At 35.4% G+C, this 20221-nt stretch overlaps 1 protein-coding gene across 1 annotated transcript in view; it reads right to left on the reverse strand.

Annotated features, from left to right (window-relative positions):
• LOC113494943 (tyrosine-protein kinase Src42A) overlaps nucleotides 1-13661 on the reverse strand; it is a 45278-nt gene extending 31617 nt beyond the window's left edge. Inside the window, exon 1 of the mRNA XM_026873492.1 lies at nucleotides 13077-13661. Within this exon, the coding sequence (XP_026729293.1) occupies nucleotides 13077-13441 (365 nt within the window). The 5' untranslated portion in view covers nucleotides 13442-13661. The remainder of the gene's footprint in view (nucleotides 1-13076) is intronic.
• Between the last annotated feature and the right edge of the window lie 6560 nt (nucleotides 13662-20221).

The following is a 20221-nucleotide window of genomic DNA, read 5'->3' on the forward strand; positions in this document are numbered from 1 at the left end:
AATGAATTTAAAATAAACACTGGTTTGTATTTATTTTATACGGAAAATAAGTAAAAACGTATTTTCTTGCCAGTGATTAGCCGAAACTGAAGCCACACTCCTTTCAATTCAATGACATTTCAAAAAGGATATCATGTATATGACTAACTCCCAATTTATTTAGAAATTTTTTAAATAGCTAGTCATAAAACTAAGTTAATGAAGTGCTAAACTCGATTATATTTAAACTTAAATCTACACTAATTTAATGTTTATATACGATGTATTTTATTATTTTGTCATTTTAGAGAAAGAGAGATTCATGGTCAAGTTCACGAATGAGAGAAAGATTTTCAAAGATAATTGTACATTATTAGCACTAATGTGCAATTTAATTTGCCTGTCGTAACCATCTCGAAGGTACGTCAATCTGCAGATTACGGTTTAACAGCGTTCTAGACGCGGCTGTAGAAAGTTGCTCGCGGCGCGACTCCGCGGCGCCCGCGCATGTCCTGCGATCCGCATTCTCCCTTCCAAGCTTTAAAATAAAACAAAAAAATAAAAGCAACGTCGTAAAATACAGTGTATCGCGGAGTAATGACTTTAGAAGATTAAGTAGGGAATAGAGAAGGCCGTACCTTGAATAAAATAAAACGAGTCTTTGAAGACGGCTTCGCAATGCCAGAGGACATAACGAGTAACACACAGTGCTTAGTTGCTTACGACTTGAAATAATAAATCACTGGTCGACTATTAGACCAAAAAGATTATGCCTTAAATGCTTGCATTTGTTTATTTATTTTATGCAGAAACAAAAGTAGGGCCCCAATTCTTTAACGATTGTGCCGTTTATCGATCTTTATCTGGGCAATTTATAAAATATTAAAATTAAAACTAACTGCACACTCACCATGCGTCATTAATCTTACGATCCTCCTGTCGAGGTTCCAATCTTTCTTTATAAAGGGAATTAAGTGTTTTTTTTTTCCTTTATGAATGCATAACTGTTAAGCTGTGTAGGTCAAACACCTAAAATTATGTAACTCTGTCGATCGGATGTTGATTTAACGGAAACATGCGACAATAAATCAGTATTGTACAACTTTGTCAAACAAGACAAAGGACAATCGTGAGGTGAAAAGTGAGTCTTCCGATTACTTGAAAGAGAAGCCTTAACCTACATTTCAAAATGATTACAAAGGAATGTCACGAAGTGAGCAGCAGAACAGTGTTTAGATAATGGTGGTGTATAAACAATCGCATCTGCGGTCGGCGCGCGGCGGGCCGGCGGCGGCGGCGCGGCGGGTCGATGAACGACCTAGCTCAGTGTGAGGCAGTTTCCTCGGCTGCGGACCCGCCCCCCTATCCGTCTGCCACGACACACAATAAACAACTAATATATTGTTTACAACTCGATTCATTTTTACACTCAAATATGAAGTTTATCGTTAACACATTGCCTTTTATACACGTATAGGCGGGTAATAGTTAACAAGTCGATGGTGGCAATTGATAGGCAACAGCCACAAGCAAATGCAATGAACTCAACTTGCATTGATTCATTGCAAGACGTAAGCTTAGCTAAATATAAATCTTGTCTTGGACTTAGTGCGATCACTTAGGCTTATATTTTAATAGAATTAAATTCCGCAGACATGTTTTGATTACGATTATCTTAAAAAAAACATGGAAATCTACGCAATGAGTATAGCGTTCATGGCGTATGAAGTGTGATGTTTATATCTGAGGGTTTAATGAACGACCTCACTTACACTTTTGCTGACATGCCATACCGGACATATCAATAGCTCTCTAGGCGATAATAATTACATTCGCGCTAGAGTGGTCCACGGTACACATACCAGTTTCGGTGACAAGTCGTAGAACTCTCACTTGCGGATGTCGCATCGCATCTCGTGTGCACGACGCTCCATTACCGATAAATTGGCACTAGCAAAAAATATCATTTTCGCTGTACGTTGACGTACATACGTTTCTAATCACATCAGATCTGGGTCAACGGAAATTTACGAAGCGAACGATTCACTGAAAGGCTTTTACATCACATCTCGGTGTCGGACACCTGGTACTACCAGGATCCGATCTGTATGAGACGTACCACGCACACTAATTGGTTGAATGACTTTTTTGAATTGATTTGCCAACCAAAATCAAATTACATATTTAAAATCAGTCAAATATTAATTTGTAATGCAACGTCACATTCAATTTGATTTTAAATTAGTAATTATGATTAGCAACGACGATATCGAGACTTATTAGGAGTCAGTGAAAAGGTATTGAATGACAGACGCATTGAAGATCATTAGATAGGTATGCTTAAGAGAAAAAAAACTGGGAACAAGAGAAAGTATTCGTAAAATAACAAGCCACTGCATCAGAAATGATCAATAATCAAGTGTGGGTGTGAACATCAGTGCAGTGATAATTGAAAGTGCCATCACCTGCAGGCACTCTGTACCACATAGAATGTGTGTCAAGTCGTTTTCACGGTCTTGTCGGTGTTCTATTGAAAATCGACCATGACTTGGGATGGGCGCGCATCGTACTTGTTAAGGTTTCTTCAAACAACATCCGTTCAAAATTTATATAGTTATAATACATTTGAATTTATTTCAAACGATAAGGGTCAGATAAGGTCAGATGCATAATTTAAAATAAAATTCAACAAGAAGCAGCTGAACACGCAAAGCTCATTGCAAAAGTACTAGGAACTTACGGTTGACTTAGTTCATGTATTTCGAACGGTGTTTTGCCCTAATTTGTGATAATTTACGTTATGGAGTGTTGGTGCGCTATGGGGAGGAGGTACCTTAGGCACGCACGCGGCATTACGCAGAACTCGAATGCAAGGGAAACTACTTAGCGACTATTCTGTAATTTGCCCAACATGGTCATTTCAATTTCATCATATCTGGACACTTTCTAAAGAAACTGCAACATGTAAGTAATAACTGTGACAGACAAGACGCAGCCTAGCTTCCAGTGGAAACATGCGATAATAAGGTGTAATTGCACACCACCTCTGTGACTATATTTAGCAGCAAACACTCTGGAACTAGCTGCGCATGCGACTAGTGCAATTACGTAAAGCGGTTGAGCCATTTCTAATCTAAAAATAATCGTAGGCTTTGCAGACATCGGCGCCACTGGGATCGTACGAGAAAGTAAAGACAATTATTTTTCATATCAAAGTGGCATTTGTGATATCAAAACGGAATATAAAATAAGATTTATGATACATAATAACTTAAACGAAATAACTATATTATAAAAATAATTTTAATTTTACTATTATACTTATAATTTAGTTCTAGTTATCATCAGTGCTTACAGCCTGCTTAAAACCAACTTTTAATCAATAAAATAGGATCCCCACTCTCAATTCCATGAAATAAGAAAATTTTATCGAACTCGTTTCAAGAACTGCAAAACAAACGTTAATGGGAGATATAATCATAAAGTAACATTATATATTGTAGGGAGGTGACACTAATACTTTACTGCAGTTAAGTATATCCGTGACGTGGACTAATACATCAGTGGCGCCGGTTAATCGTTCGTCTGCGCGTGCGATGCGAATTTTCCCCAGCACTCGTACCATTAGGGAAGCTATCATTACCGCGGCGACAGGACTGATCACCCGTTACAACCGGCTTACCAGTTTACATTTTAATAGTCACGTGTAAATTGCATTTTAATTTCATTACGTTACTAACCACTACTAAAACTATACCATTTATCCGATAACATTAGCTTAAGAAGTTATTTGGGAGCTTTCGTTTTTGTAATGTTAAGTACACACGATACACGCATGGCTTAAGGTGCAGTATGTCTAGTTCAACGTGTGAATGAGGGGCAACGTACACGTGACACATCGTCTGCACCGACCTTAATTGCACGTACGATCTGGGCCACTGCTCTCTCTTAAATCAAACTCAAAAGCCCTAGAACCCCACTTACAACAAACATTGGATGATCCGCCCTGCACGTGAACGTCACATACGTGCATTATGCAACCAGAGTCAGTGACCTCTTCAACTTGTTTGTGTTGTATTTCATTCAATGATAGCATTTCGTGATGAGGGACTTGCTAATTTCATGTACTGTTACTTGCTAGTGATTGTAAGTTTTCTGAAAGGCGATGTTTTGATTACATCAATGATGTAATATGTAGACGATGAGATAGACGATCTCTTCATAATTCAACAGAAGAGGAAGTTAAAAAATATTTGAAAACTTAAGGAAGAAAAAGTGTGCATTAAACTGAAGTATTTAAGGTGTGCCGAAGAGAAAGACACGTCCCATGTACAGTATCCATTTAAAACCACATTAATGTTCACCTAGTGTAGGTTTACAACGTTGTGAGCGTCGCTCAAGGGACGGGAGCAGGGCGGTGAACTCAAACGCATCCTGTATCCGAAGTCGGTGATGTCGGCCAACTAACTCTACTAGGAAATGTGGGTTTTTAGAAGCCAGTGTTAGTGGCACACCCCGGCTCACACATCTTCATGGTCAGGTTAATTGGTCGCTTTGTGTCTTTCCACAGTTTCATTTCTTCATTATGGTTACACGTCAACTAAACGTGAACCTTGTTCTAAAAATAATAACATACCTCCTCATTCTGTATGAACGAATCATATTTTGCATTGCCATTTCAACATTTTGCAGCAATATTTACATTAAGTATACCCGATAGGCATACATTAAATTAACATAACATACGGGTAATAAACCTTACATATACCCACATGACATTTGTACTGCATTACGAGGACACTAAATCCACAATCATCTCCCATCTTGAACGGACCTAAATACGCAATAATATGCAAAACTAGAAATGGCAGGATTAATAAATAAAATAATTTATACAGAAATATGTGTCGATAGTGGTTATTGTGTGCGTAAATGTAAAATGTTTATTGATAATGGCCGATCAGAATGGCTGGCGCAGTGTCGTATGTCGGTTGACGTCGCGGTGCTCAATTCAACGAACCGGCTAACTTCCTGCAGCACGAGCATGCGCCATGAATAAACACATCTTCTAATACGGCCTCCACCAATATTCATTGTTAGAATTTTCGATTACAAGAAATAATGCTTCAATAAGAGATATAGTCAAACGATATCTTTGTTAACGTCATCACACAAAATAATAATGCACTACCTTTGCCAAAAGCTTTGACAACGTCGGAAGTGGCAGTGTTCTCAAATACTTAAGAGCGATAAAATGTTTATTTTGTTGGTTCCAATGGTTTTATTCAAGTCATCAAGCATACCGTTAAGTAAGCTGCAGCTAGGGAATAGCTATTAGTTGGTTGCCGGTGTGTTAGCGGTACGACAGCCACATACAAAGCGTAGGAACCTCGCCATTTTAATATTTGCCATACAATTTGCATGTTTGACTAGGAAACGTTTTCCGGTAAGCCCCCCGCGTTTACTCGGACCGCATTAGGTATTGTTTATTTTCGTGTATGTAACAACGATCCAGAAGACTGCAGGGTAATGAAGCAAGACAAGTATCCCATCTCATATTATCTCAAGGGTACTCAAGGACTGTTTAAAATTCAGAGGTAATTAACTGTCCTGGTGCTCGTAGTTGTAGCTGACCTCGTTTGTGAAGCCAGCGTTCAGCTCGTGCGGAACGCGATGCAGTTTTAATTACCGAGGCCGCAAGTCTTTGGCGCAACTTTGACTACTGTACTAGGTTCGAAAAGGTGCTTTTTGTTTTCACGAAGAACACTGACTATAAATTGAATTATACATGAATCGGTTTCAACCGTCTAAGTTGGGTTCTCCACTTGATAGCGCTTTTTCGATGCCGTAACATAAAACATGACCGTGACTATAACTTATGAATGACGAATGTACATATCGATATTCTGAGAGTTTGGGCTACGTAATCTTGACGTAGATAGTGTTCGGTGAATTGATATTGAATATTTGGGTTTTTATTGATGCAGATCATAGCGACTTGTGACGTAAGTAACAAAAAGATCTTAGAAACTTCAGAGCAAGTGAATATTGCAAGTAGTATAATGATTTGATTTGCAAATATCCGTCAGACGCGTTATTATAGTGTGCTCCACGATGATTGATGTTTGTCCTTCACGAGTCACTACCTCTGCTACAGGGGTATCGGATGAAGCAGCAACAAACAAATAACTGACAACGCTACACAAAGGTTCGTGACGTCAATATCAACTCTGTGGTTTTACAACATCGTGAAAAACGTGAGATCAACTGTCTGGGACGATGTGTCAAATTATTTACACAATAACACTCGTAAATAGAATTGTCTCCAATGAAAATGTCACAAACCCTGCGATTTAAATTAGTATTTTTTCTGATATGTATCCAAACTATACAAGTGAATTTTAATAAAGGCTCTTGTGTAAATTCGACGATCCTCAGTTTGCATAACATTAAATACATCGCTTCTTTTAAAAAATTAACGGAGTGAAGTATTGTTAGCATAGCATATAATTCATAATAAATTCAGTCGTGATTAGTTACCTACTTCATTCAAATACGTAGCTTTATGTAAGAGTGATGATAAATAAGAGATGGGTACCTGGTATAAATTAATAGCGGTGACCAATGGAGTCAAAGTTTTGATTTGATTTATAGTAAGGTAAGATGTGCATTACAAGACAAATGTATCCAATAAATATCCGACGTAACTGTTACGGCCGTGACGTAAAAATAAAAACAAATATTTAAGTGAGCAACAATTAATCATAACGGGTGTAAAATAAGTGTGATCTGTCACAGTCTTGTCCGTCAGTGAGGTTGCTACTTTCGCTTGCAAATTTTCTAGTACAACGCCGAGTCCAGTGGTTGGTTGCGTAATGGTCAGAAGCGTGGTAAACACTTGTAATTATTATTGTAATAGCGTTCTAATCTAAACGAGGTGCAAGGTGCCCGGCGAGGCGAGAAAGCGCGGTAACGGCCCATCAGAGCAACAAGACTAGATGCTATTATTTTGACAATATAAATTTTGGGATAAATGACGCGATCGATGTTACAGCATTCACTTTTACAGCGCTTGTGTAAATTTTATTTGAGAAATTTGGACGAACCTCGTAAAAGTTACGTTTTTCTTAACTTGATAATGAATGTTATTAAATAATATCTGTCTATGTCAGTATAAACAAACTTATAAATGCCTGAGGTCGTAGATTCATTAAACGTCATTCGTCGTTCTCATTTCTGAATACTTAGAAACTAGTAGAAAAGAAGTATAAATCTTGTGGATATTGGCTATTGTTATCGTGCCTAGTAATCATAAAAATATTTGGACCAATTAAGTAGACAGGCTTTCTGATATTCGATTATTATCATTTGGATCAAATATAAAGTATACTAAGTGGTGACTATACGATTAAAGACTTTTAATTTTATATGATGATAGGATGTTTTTTTGGGGGTTATAAAAGCCCGATAAGCGTCATTTTAAATAACTAATACGCAAGTAACCAACCCCCAGTAATGGCTATTGTTAATGATCGATCCCCAAACATACTTAAATTACACGAATGAGTTTTTATTTCAGCATTGTCTGTAAACATTGCCTTATTGTTTAGCTACAAGATAAGACCACATTCACCTCGTTTCTGGGATGGAAGCTTTGTTTACAGAACGAGAGTTTCTTACTCGATACTGTTACCAGGAACATGTACAACCAGTAACAGTTGTTATTCTATTCTAATATCTACGGAACCAATGAATATTTACTACAAATGGGCTGATAGAAGGACGATAGTGGGGCGACCGGTGCAATCAGAAGATATCGGTAACCTCATGAAACTGTTAACGTGCATTCAGATCGAGTATTTTATCGACAATGCTTTTCCAACGGTTGTTTCGATTTCTAGGATGATGATTGTGAGCTTACTATGTCTCAAATGTCCGTTACGGTGAATGTCCATGATGTGTATTACCATAACTATCTACTTAACATTTTATGCTAAGATCGGCAAATGTTAACCAGTTGTTATCTTACACTTATGAATTTATAGTTGTCCAAAAATAGGCTGGCTATGAGCTTTTTTAAGACGTGATTTTTCTTTCGAATTTTCGTGTTTTGTTTTAAAAAGACTATACTAATCCACATGTTTTAAAGGTGGAAACCCGAATCCCCTTCCTTGTATGTAATTGGATCTATAGTTACCGGTCCAGCAACCGCTGTTGCAGTTACAACAGTTTTTTAAGGTTGGGATGTCCGGTAAAATCCGGTTTAAAAAACAGGACGAAGGTATCGGTTTCATAATAAAACTCATTTAAAAGTTTCGGTTGGAAATGAGGTCAATCTTGGATGACTAAAGGGATATAATTACAAGTTTGTGAGAAAAAGCTTGTCACATTTTTCAAAATATACTCCTATTACTGTTCGGTTCATTAGGTTTTATCCTCGTAGGACATTCCCACAATACTAAATAATTAAATAATAAAATATAAGACTATGCATCTGGTTTCATTTACTTATAACTAAGAAATTGATATTAAAACATTTATTAAATAGTACAAACTGTTTCCACGACTTTTATAGTATAATCAAAATTTATTTATAATGACAAGTGAATCTACATAATTAAGGTCAAGCTGCTACTAATATAGGGGACCGTCGACTCGGAATGTTAGTAGAAAGTGTGTATAATGTAAATTAATGTTTAATTAATTCAGCTAATATCACAAAAATAAGTGAACTCGCACAACTTATTAATGTAAGAATCATTCAGGCTCTATTATTTTCTAAATAACACTTGTTTAGGAATGTGGATTCTCAGAGGCACTTGTAAAGGTTTCACGTAAAGATAGACGTAGTATCGGGGGCAATAGTTGTCTTTATTGACCGTTTCATAAAATTCTAAGGATCTTCAAAACACAGTAATCGAGCGTAAAGAACTAATGTTACTGTATGTTCTATTTAACGCATTAGCATAGCCAGTAATTAACAAATAACACGCATGAAATCATCGAGGTGTTACGAAGCGGTAAGGCAACATACATTCAGCAACATTATTAATTATTTTAGGGATACCAGTGTCTATCAAATGTCTTTTTAAGACATATACCTAACGAGTTAATGGGGTGTTAGTGCTACCAATATTACGTCAACAATGATGGTACAATGCACTTAAACTAAAGCTACCACTTTGTGACTAAGGCGTTTTTATTGCATCTGTTAATTAATTCAATAGCAATTTTAACACCATATCATTATTGAGACCTGGGTAGGTACTTAATCTATACTAATATATAAAGCTGAAGAGTTTGTTTGTTTGAACGCGCTAATATCAGGAACTACTGGTTCAAATTGAAAAATTCTTTTTGTGTTGAATAGACCATTCATCGAGGAGGTTTTAGGCTATATACCATCACGCTGCGACTTATAGGAGCGAAGATATAATGGAAAATGTGGAAAATTTTCCAACCACGCGGATGTAGTCGCGGGCAACAGCTATTTAATATAAATTAACATCAAAATAGCTGCTTTATGGCGACGGTAAAACATAATCATTCATTATAATTCTATTACAATAAGTTTGTCGCGTGTTAATACACGCGTTATATAAAATTAGATAAGTAAATAAATTATGATCTTTTTTGTATTGAAATTGGAAACTGGAAAAGGCCGCGACTACATACACAAATAATTTAAGTAATAGTGCTTTCAGTAGGTCACGGCACGAAAGGGGTTGAATAATAAAAGTTCAACAGTCTATGAAAGGTTAATGCCCTCTGGACTAGTATGAAAGTGTAGTGAATACTGTGAAACTGAAAAGCGACCTACTTTTAACCAAATTATGTTAATAATTTAAGCAAACATCAGCCGGAAGTAGTTAAACATACAAACAGTTATTTAAATGTAGGAAGTGTCATTATATTTCCCTGTTGATAAGTGAATTTGAATGAACTAAAAGAAAAACAAAGGAAGCTATATCATAAGCCGTTTTGTGCAGTTCACCAAATTTAGGCGTTAAACCCAAATTAGCCCAATTTAAACCTTCGAACTGAAATTCACACAGTGAGTCATATGAATTAACTGGCAGGCGAAACAAAAGGGAAGCATTTTGCTAATGATTACTACACAGTATTGGTTGCGTAGCAACCATTTGTTGGCATTCAGGGAGTATTTTCTTATAATCAACAAAAAAAAATGTTTAGTATCATATTTACACACGATACTGTAAACGGGAATTTGTTTGGGTACACTTTCCTTAATCTGTAGTATAATGTGTACATGTTGATATGTTACAAACAATTAAAATCGACGACAGATGCCAAATGTGTTGTGATTTGGTAATGGGGACATTAACGGGTGTCAGACCTACTATCTACCCTCTATCACATTCGAGTATGACACAACAAGGATATATTGAGTGCCAAGATTCTGTCACAACATCTGACTTTTAATAGATTCTGGTTACACCATTGAGTACTGTTCTATTTAACCTAATAATGCGTAAGCCAGCTGAATTAATTCTGAACAATATAAATAGCAATGGGGTCGGTGACGGCGGAATTTAATGAAGTCAGATATAAAGAATGCTTCTCCATTTAATAAGATCATTAATGAACGTGTAAAGAACTACTGAAACGCGATACTTTTGATTGTAATCGTGACTCACAAGACTTGAACTTTAAAGAGTCAATCTCAAGCAAAAAAAGTGATTCAATCGAAACAAAAACAAAAAAGTAATTGGTCACTTCCTTTCGATTTGAGAACATCATTAGTGCATAAGACAATGTCAAGCACAAATATGTGGAAAAAATTATGATCAAAAATCTCAAATACGCAGACCATTGTGCTTATAGTCGAAATACAAAATAAATGATAAAAACGTTACATGAGAATGGTAATTCCATGTGAAAGTAAAAGCTCAACAAGATACTGCTTTGGAAATTCCACAGTAATGACAGAAAACAAGATTTCTAATATCCTATTAAATTAGTCTAGTTATAACATTACTCATACCACTAAGTAGCATAAACTATGCAGTTGGCGACATTTTACTGGGAATGCATTAAAATAAGCCCATTACATGTCTATTCCCAGAAGCGCTTTTAATTTATTTTTTTGTTAAACTTTTTTTCCTCTTATGCTGGCATAATATGCTTAAATAAAAATAGTTCTACTTTAATTTATTTAATGTCTTTATTAGCTTCCTATAATGATTGTGGATTTAATGGAGGGTTTTCATCATCTGCTGCGACTTTCATGTGCCTTCGGATATAAGGGGATTTGTTTTGTACTGTAACTTATTTTCAGCATAAACAAGCTAGATATGAACTGGAGAATTTATATAGTAAATAACTGCAAAACATTTAAAGATCCATTACTGAAATTTCAATAGGGGTTTATGTACCGGCTATGTTGCTCGAAGGGCATATTATTCGCCGGACAATGTGGTTGCATTCTGGTATTCTCATTGTTTTTTGGGTAGTATTTTATCTTAACATGTTCCCATATAATATTAACAACTACTTTATTTAGGTGACAACAATCTTGGTGTCCTCTTATACTAACACATAAAATAAATGAGTGATATATTTAATATGGTAATCTTTCTTGTTGTTTTACACTGGTTTTTTGTTTGACTGACTTTTTTTGTCAAAAAGTTACACCAAACATGTTTACCTTTTTTAAGTACCTAAATAAATGGAATACTTAGTCAGTGAACTATCTATAGAGCTCTCATGCATTGCATGCATGCCACACCCAAACCATTAAATAGGGTTATGGTGTACAAAGCAAAGTCCAAATTGAGACACTTATGTTGAGTATTATTAATTCCTGAGTCTAAAACATTTCACAATTAAAATTCTAGATTTTCTAAAAAGCAATTTTGTTTTACTGGTTACGTGTGTGGTGTGGAATTGTAGTATTGGGTGGTGGGTATGGGACTATACCTGTGAGACGGCAATGTACTACTCACAATAGTCATGCACAAATTTCTAAGAATTTTTAGTTTTTACCTAGAAATATTGCATTAATGAATCATATGATCATAAGATAAAATTGTATTTTTCAACTACTTTATTTCAAGGTTTATCATATTATCAGTTAATGTAAATAACATGTATTTGAATACACTATCTTGCGTATTCATATTTGAAGTATATCCTTGCGACCAATAAATGTTACTAATGAGTAACAATTTCAATAGAAAGTGAGACTGAGTTGTCTATTTAGTTTGTAAACATAGCGACTAGAGCATTCCAACACATTAAATAGGTCATTATAAAAATGTTGGTTTCATGTCTAATCAAAGGAACAATCTTTGAGTGTTTTATATTATAGTTTTCAGGTCAAATAGATGGAATTGAACACAAGCTGAATATTTTAACATTACAAAATATAATTTTCTGATACAGATTACAAAATACAACATTAAAATAATTTAATTTTATAGGAATTAAACAAAAGAGAGTATCTGTGTGTTATTCTAGTATAACAATAACCTTTCTATGTCATGTTCACAGCCCATTAAGAGAGTAAGTGCCTGTAATAATGTGAGCATACCAATAATGCTTTCACTTTACATTCTGATGAAACATGACTTCTTTATAACAAAACCACATAGCTACTACATGTATAGGTACCATTTATTCATGTATGAGTGTACTATGTTTTTTTACAAGCTTGATAAAAATAGGTCAATCAGTATGCAGTTGTAATATTTTTTAATATGACTATAATCATTTGTCTACAGACAGTACAGTAGTCTACAAAACAGGATAAAGTTAGCAGTTGTTTATATTTATAAATGAGCTATTAAAATAACTATTTAATTATACCATGGTCCATCATGTGCTCCAAGGAAAATATATCGGCATGTGTTTATATAATGCAGTTAAGTGGATATTCTATTATTGATGAATCAAGGAGGCATAAAAACACCGATTTAGATGCAAACAAGTATGGCAGTCGATGTTTCAGCCGTAGCCTTAGTACATGCACCACGGTATAACGTGTAAGACTGGTTAATGCTTGTAAAGGAAAAGAAATCGCGCAGGAACCGCTCACTATTGAAATGATTGCATAAAAAGCAGATATGATTACTCACGGTTCGGCCTCTATAGATTGCAGGCGTGCGACATAATTCGATGGAATGTAGCCTTCTTGTTTGGTCTTCTTGCTTCTAGCTAGCCACCAGTCACCCTGTGTATCATTCAGGATTTCTAAATGTTCCCCTTTTCTAAAACTAAGGTCCTCATCGGTACGGGCATCATAATCGTACAGGGCTACAAATATTCGGGTGGGAGGGACCTCGCTCGTATCTGTTCCTTGATTTACGGTAGATCTAATTGGATCAGGCGGAGGGGTTGGCACTGGTGTCTGAAACTGTCTAGGGTCTTCTTCGTGAGGGTTTGCCCTTTCATTTTTGCTTTTAGAATCCTTTTCCCCTGTACTACTAAAGCAGTTCCCCATTTTCTCTTTACAAGGTGAGTCTGGTACCACTCGTTTTATGTCAAATCACACACTTGTATGAACCCAAACTATTGTCCAAAGTTTCTATACCTATAAACATTTTATTTTGTCACATTCAAGTCAAAAATTTGAAACGAATAATATGTTTTTAAAGTAAACAAAGAACATAAAACTCCGATCGGACATCACTACAAACGGCCATTTTGATGCGCCATAGACAATTTATAAAAATACACACAGATAATACTACAACAGCTGGTGTAACAATTTATTGAAAACTATTTTTAATGGGTATTTTAAATGTTTAGAGTTGTAGGCGTGACTATTAAAGTAAATCAGGTTGTTTTTACATTATGAGTAAAATGATGTTTCGAGAAAACTGAGATATTGAATAAATTTGAAGGATACGCGTAGTGCCATCTAGTGAATGTGAATCAAACTTCCGTTAGCGAGCGCGCCATCTGCTGAAACTTTGAGATATAAAATGTGGTTGTACAGTTTATACTGTTTATTGTAGATGTCGCGAAGTGTTCTATTTCTGATTATACCATTTGAAAATATCCAACTGGTCTGAGACCTGTACTATGACGAGCAAAAATTGTTTAAGAAGAGTAAAAACGAACATGGATCACCGGAAAAATATTTAGCAGGCATTTACTAAATATTTACAAAACGGGAAATGTGTCCAAATAGTTGTCACTTTGAATGGCAATGCCAATTCTTTGTACGAAAAAGATTAACCAGTCAGACAACTGGAGTCGAACAGGCGTTTTGCGATTTCTTTAAAAAAGACTCCTGCATCTTTTCCCATGACCCGAGCTATTGGACCCCATACTGCTCAAAACTATAATTACCGTCCTTCAATTTTCGCCGCTTTAGAGTTTCCGTATTTCCACCAGCAGGATTTGCTCGGCTGGAGTACGAATAATGTTTTCTCATTTTGAGAATAAGTACATGTCCACCCTACAACTTGGCTGCAGGATCGCATGGAGAGTGTAGGTATACTTGAAACCTCAGAATTAAAATTTAGTCATTTCTTTTTAAAGTAACTGTTTATAAGTTTTTCTTCAGTAGATTGTAGTAGATAATAAATTCATCAGTCTTACATAACCCGATAGCTGTCCCAATAGGTACTTAATTTACATTGAGAATTGCTTCGCTAGAATCTCTTGTTATTGTGGGGTCGACCCAGTAATCTGCTGTAATACAAAAATCCTTCGTTGTTTAAGCTGCGCTTATCAAGACGACTTCAATTAAAGTAAGATCTAACTGGATTGCAATTACGATTACGATTCATCCCCTCATGGGGATTATCTGGGAACTTGTAGATTTGTTTTTTTTTTCATAATATAAAGCGGGATGATTATTTTGTTCCTAACAGAGTTCTGTCGCATATACTTATGTACATATGTATTGTGTGTAATTGGTTAATTATCATCTCTTTTCTTTTATGTTGATGGGTAAATATGGTTGCTTAAACAAGTAATATCACCATGTATATGTATGTATTCTTCGAATATCTGTGTATTTATTTCGCCACAAAGATAACTCATTTTCTTTTAATAAACAAGGGCGAATAAACGAATAAGTTTTTACTTATAATTTTTTTAGATATGTTTTTATCCGCGTGGATTTTGGAAACCACATTAAAAAGATTTTTTCTTGAAGTGCAAATTATTCCTACACATTTCACTAATCAGCTGGGAAAGCGTAAAGGACGGTATTAAGTACAATAAACCAAGCGGAGTCAAGTACCAAAGTAGTTACTTACTTGGTACCAACAATGTAATACCGGACGGATTCGCCAAAAGTCCGTGTAAGCAGTCGTAACTTTGGTAGAGTGAGCTGCGAAAGACAAAGTCGTAAAAAAGGGGCAAACTAAACCCCAGACCTTTGTGAGAGTATTAAACAGCTGAAGCCCACTTAATATGGAGTAATAATGGTAGAACATACAGATCTATTTACAACTATAGTTAGTTTTAGTTGGTTGGCTGTTTGTACCTACGTGTTTACAAACTTTTTTTGTTCTGACTTCGACTTTGGATGTGACTACCACCGACCAATATGTATGAGAAAATCTGTTCCAAATGCCCTTTTCAAGTGGATTATAATAACAACCTATATGTATAGCTCCCATGCTGGGCGAGGACTTTTTTCCCGTAAGGGGATAGGGATTAGGGGGTAGGTTTGCTTTCCAGTTATGAAATGGAAAGATGCCACCACAGATGTTAATAAAGCCAGTCGGCACGCAGCGTGGTGGGAAGGTTTCATAATCAGTGAATGAGGTGTTCCAATCTCTATCCAATACAGCAACAACAGCAACAAATTAATTTACAATAACATGTTAATAGATTGTAATAAAACTAGATAGACTGAAATAAGTTGGTTAGTAGGTACCAAATTCAATAAATTGGCCTTAATTTTCAAAATCAGTAAAAGCTTTATGTAACTCTGATTTATTTTATAAAAAGATTTTCTATTTGGTCCATTCGTACAGATTTTCTCGATGCCGATAGAATTCCCGACGAATACCAACTATCCCGAATTGGAGGGCGAGCGGACACTATTATATAAAGTTTATGTTACTTTCAGCAGTTCGGGGAACTTTTAATGTAGTTTAGTGCGCCTTCTTTTGAATTACTACCGATATTTATTAAAACCAGTAGCAAACCTCGTTCTTGCTTTGGAAAGCCCGTACAACTATATGACATTGATAGTCATAGTACTTGTATAGCTACCATACCTGTTAAAGCTGCAGTGTTTGGATACCCCAATAACCGACGGTTGAAAGTCAGTTTCGGACAAATAGGCTATAGAAAAATATAACTGTTGGGTGACAGAATTTCAGGGTGGATACTTTCAATACATTCACGAATGTCACACCCGTTGCTATACCCCGATCTTTATTTTTATTTTTTGGTGTAAGGGATATACAACCTTTGTGAAAAATCAACACACCGATACACCGTCCACCAGGCTGGACGGCGGAGAGCGGATCCTAAGTAATACAGTTCTGTTTTTATCCTTTGGGTACGGAGTCCTTATAAAATGAACCGTGAAGATCAGATAGGTGCTCTTCAGGTGCAGGAGGCTTGCTAACCATAGTAACCATATCACTATACGTCTTAATAAAATATTGAACTTGTAGTGCCGTGCCTTTCTGCCATAACGGTAACATTTTCTATTTTAAGAGGTTTTAGTGCAGAAAGCTTACGCCAACACGCTTAAGATGCCTCAGCAGATGCAATGCAAAATTGAATTTTAAAATTACGACGATTGCTTTTCCAAGGAAAATATCAAACCATAGAAATACTTCCAAATTTATTTAATTGGCACTTCAAAGTTTGTTTTCATAATAAAGGTAATTATTAAATTTGAAAGTCGTAACTTTTCAGTATATTTTTCCTTTCAGTTTCCTGAATCGACATCCTGGAAGTATTATGGACATAAGAACATAATTTGAAAGCGCCGCTATTGTTGAAATGTAAAAAAGTTTTTAAGGTTCGTTATCTTAACTGTAAACGAAACCCTACTACTAAGCCTCCGCTCCCTGACCAGGCTTTATCTCATGAAACGTTAGGTATATTACCGCTAACGTTAATTTAGGCATAAAAAGCTAACTTAGTTTAGTCCAGCAGTTGCAGTCAAAAATTTAACGGGGCTAATGGTAAAGGGCTCTCAGTGTTTTGGGGCTAACTCGCTCTTGATTAGTTTTACTTTAATAGTAAGTTTTTTGAACGCTTTAAGTTAAAAATGTCACAAACAAAACGAGATCAATTCAAATACTCAAAACAAGAATGTAAATAAACGAGTGAAATAAAATGTTTAAACTTAGCATGTTATTGTTTTGTGTCACTGAAGAATGTGTTTTGTATTCAAGGGGTCTACCACCACATCTCAAAGCTCAGTTGCAGCTAATAAAGTTAGACAGCGCACTACATATCGTAGAGCGCTATCTCTTTTTTACACATTAGAAATTCTTACTTTTAGTTTGGAGATAGGTACCTAGTACACTCGTAATACAATCCTTAGGGAACAGAGAGGAGTAATGAAGATGGTGCTTTAATTTGGATTGTTGTTTGTTTAATCACAAGAATTAAGTCTTTAAGTAATGCTTTCTTGAATTACCTTACTTGTCTGCACAGCCTTGTTTGTTAAGCGTAGTTGTCATTGGAACTTCACGCTATTAAGTTTTTTGTACGTTTTTGTGTAACATTTCATAGGAGATAAGTTTTATAAAATGACGATCACTTTACTCATCCAAAAATAGTTTCCAATTATTCGTAACGGATATGTATTTAGATATGTATGTATATTATTATGTTTTTTCATTTTAATTATACTCGATATTTCAAAAGAAGAATTAAGAATATTGTAATGCCACTAAAGAAATAGTTTTTAATTGAAATCGAATGAGGAATTTTGGGAAATGTTATTATCAATTATTTCATTACTGTTTCTGTCCCGTTAAAGTCGGAGATTGTCGCCCTGACGAAGTTTAATAAAGTTCTTGGAAACAATATTTAGTTTGGAAAAATATTAAAACGTACTATTCCATTTCATAATTAGGTATTATCCTCCTTTGTCTATTCGGGTCATATATTCCACGTGTATAGTAAATCACCTGTCATGGTTGAACAAGAACATGCTTAACCTGGCCTGGGCTATAACAGTGAATAGCCTTCTTTGGTGAACCATCGCTTCCAAGCTTGCCGTATTTTGCAGACGATTCTTTTTCCTTAAGCTTAGAACGGAATGTGGTCCACTCATGGCCAATTAAGTTTTCGTAAGTTATTCAAGGATTTTTTTTCTGAAAATGGGATGCCATTAACATGGCCGTCAAGTTTCTGTCACATTTGCCTCGTCTGTTAATCAACTGTTGAACTATGAGCTATTGAAGTTGTTTAATTCGATACCTTCCCTAAACACTTCACAGTTTACACAATTATATGGTAATGTTATTTTAATTTCCAGGCAGCCTATTTATCATGCAGACACTTGACGGACAAGTTTTATTAGTCTGATTGCTCTTCTAAACGTAGGAGAAACTAAACGTGACGTAAACTTAATAATTTATGATACTACAGGGCAATTCGACTAGGAGACTCGTGATGTGATTTCCCAAGACGATCCGCGTTTCTCCGATGTACAGGAAACTAGCAATAAGGTTTTAGTCTATATAATTTAATCCTCTTCGTTCAGAAACACATTTGATGAGATTTAAAACTTTTAACGAAATGTCAGATCGAATTAGATTTAAATTAATCTTCTAATATTGGGTGTTGGATGAGATGGGACGTAAAGTTGGTTACTGGCAACTTATAATTAATAACTTTGATGTCCCAAAAAACTCGCGTTTCCAGCGTAAAACTTTAAAAGATTTTAACCTAATACACGTATTCTTTCTGAAGGCGTCATTAACAACATAAGTTCGTATTAATATTATGCAATTAAAGAAAACAATAAGTGTGCAATTCTTGTGTGGAATAACTTTAAAATTGTATTCAAAATTCAAAAGAAACTTATTTTTTACTTAGTCGTTGTTGCCTGATTCCCCTGTTTATCATGCGAGCAAAATATAACATCAACATTTTTACACTTTATTTATCGATAAAATTTTCCTCTTTGTTACATAAGGGAGGACCTATATTATATCGAAGTAGGTATTGAATAGCACATTGAACAATTACCACTTATTATCGATAGGTATTTGTTTGATAAACCATAAGTATGTACGTTGTCATGTAACAGGGCCTTTGCGAATGGACACCATTAGCAATCCACTCCGCTTGTTGATTCTGACGACTTACGCGGAAAAATAACGAGTATTCCATATATAGGATACAAATAATAACATACCTATCGATAATGTTTACAAACAAAGGTTGGGTAAAATAAAATACCTCCGGTCAGTTGTGGGGCTATAACTTGTGAATAGGTTACTTCTTTCTAGTTCTGAAAGCAAAAGAAAATGCCATAATATCAAACTATGGAGATAGGAGAAATTCTTCTTCCATTTATGAAGTTTAATATCTACCTATCGATTATCCAAGGTTGACATACTTTTACCATAAAAATGTGTAATCATTTCTAAGGTAAGTATATTAATAGGTGAGTATAGTTTTGGATTTCAATCTTATCTTCCCATTTTTTTGGACAGGACAATTTTGAACAAGAAACCACAAGACCACTAAAACCAAACATAAAAAGTAAGGGGCAGAATCTCAGAAAATGGACGGGAGAATGCAGGCGAAAGTAATGAAGGAAATCTAGATTGGATTACGTTAGTCAGCAAAGGAGGTTATCTGGGAATCCACATTCCCGATCTGGTTTACCTGAGATGCTGACCGTATCAGCTGATTGTCGTGAAAGCTTTCAAATTAATGTCACCTATCGGGGAAAGAATCTAGGTTTTAATTAGGAATTTTCTTGTATGGATAAAAATTGTTTGCTTGGCAATAGATTTTTTATCTGTTGAAGGCTTGTCTTCCGATAGTTTAGCATGCTATGGTAAGAGACCCGGCTGAATGTCAGCCCAAACTAAAAAAAAAAACGTTACTACTACTACAAAAATATTTCCTAAAAAAATATGTTTTACTTTAATTCTGCAAAAGATTGTACTTTAAAAACCAGAACGCCTGAAGGTAACTTTATAGCAATGTGTTGTAGTAACTAGTTATTCTTTTCCAATACTCACAATAACTCAGTCTCGGTCCGGAGCCTTCAGAAGATTTAAATCATATATTATTTCATTCCATTGTTTACTGTATTCCACATTGT

This window comes from Trichoplusia ni, chromosome 1 (genome assembly GCF_003590095.1).
Source record: "Trichoplusia ni isolate ovarian cell line Hi5 chromosome 1, tn1, whole genome shotgun sequence".
NCBI classification, from domain to species: Eukaryota; Metazoa; Arthropoda; class Insecta; order Lepidoptera; family Noctuidae; genus Trichoplusia; species Trichoplusia ni.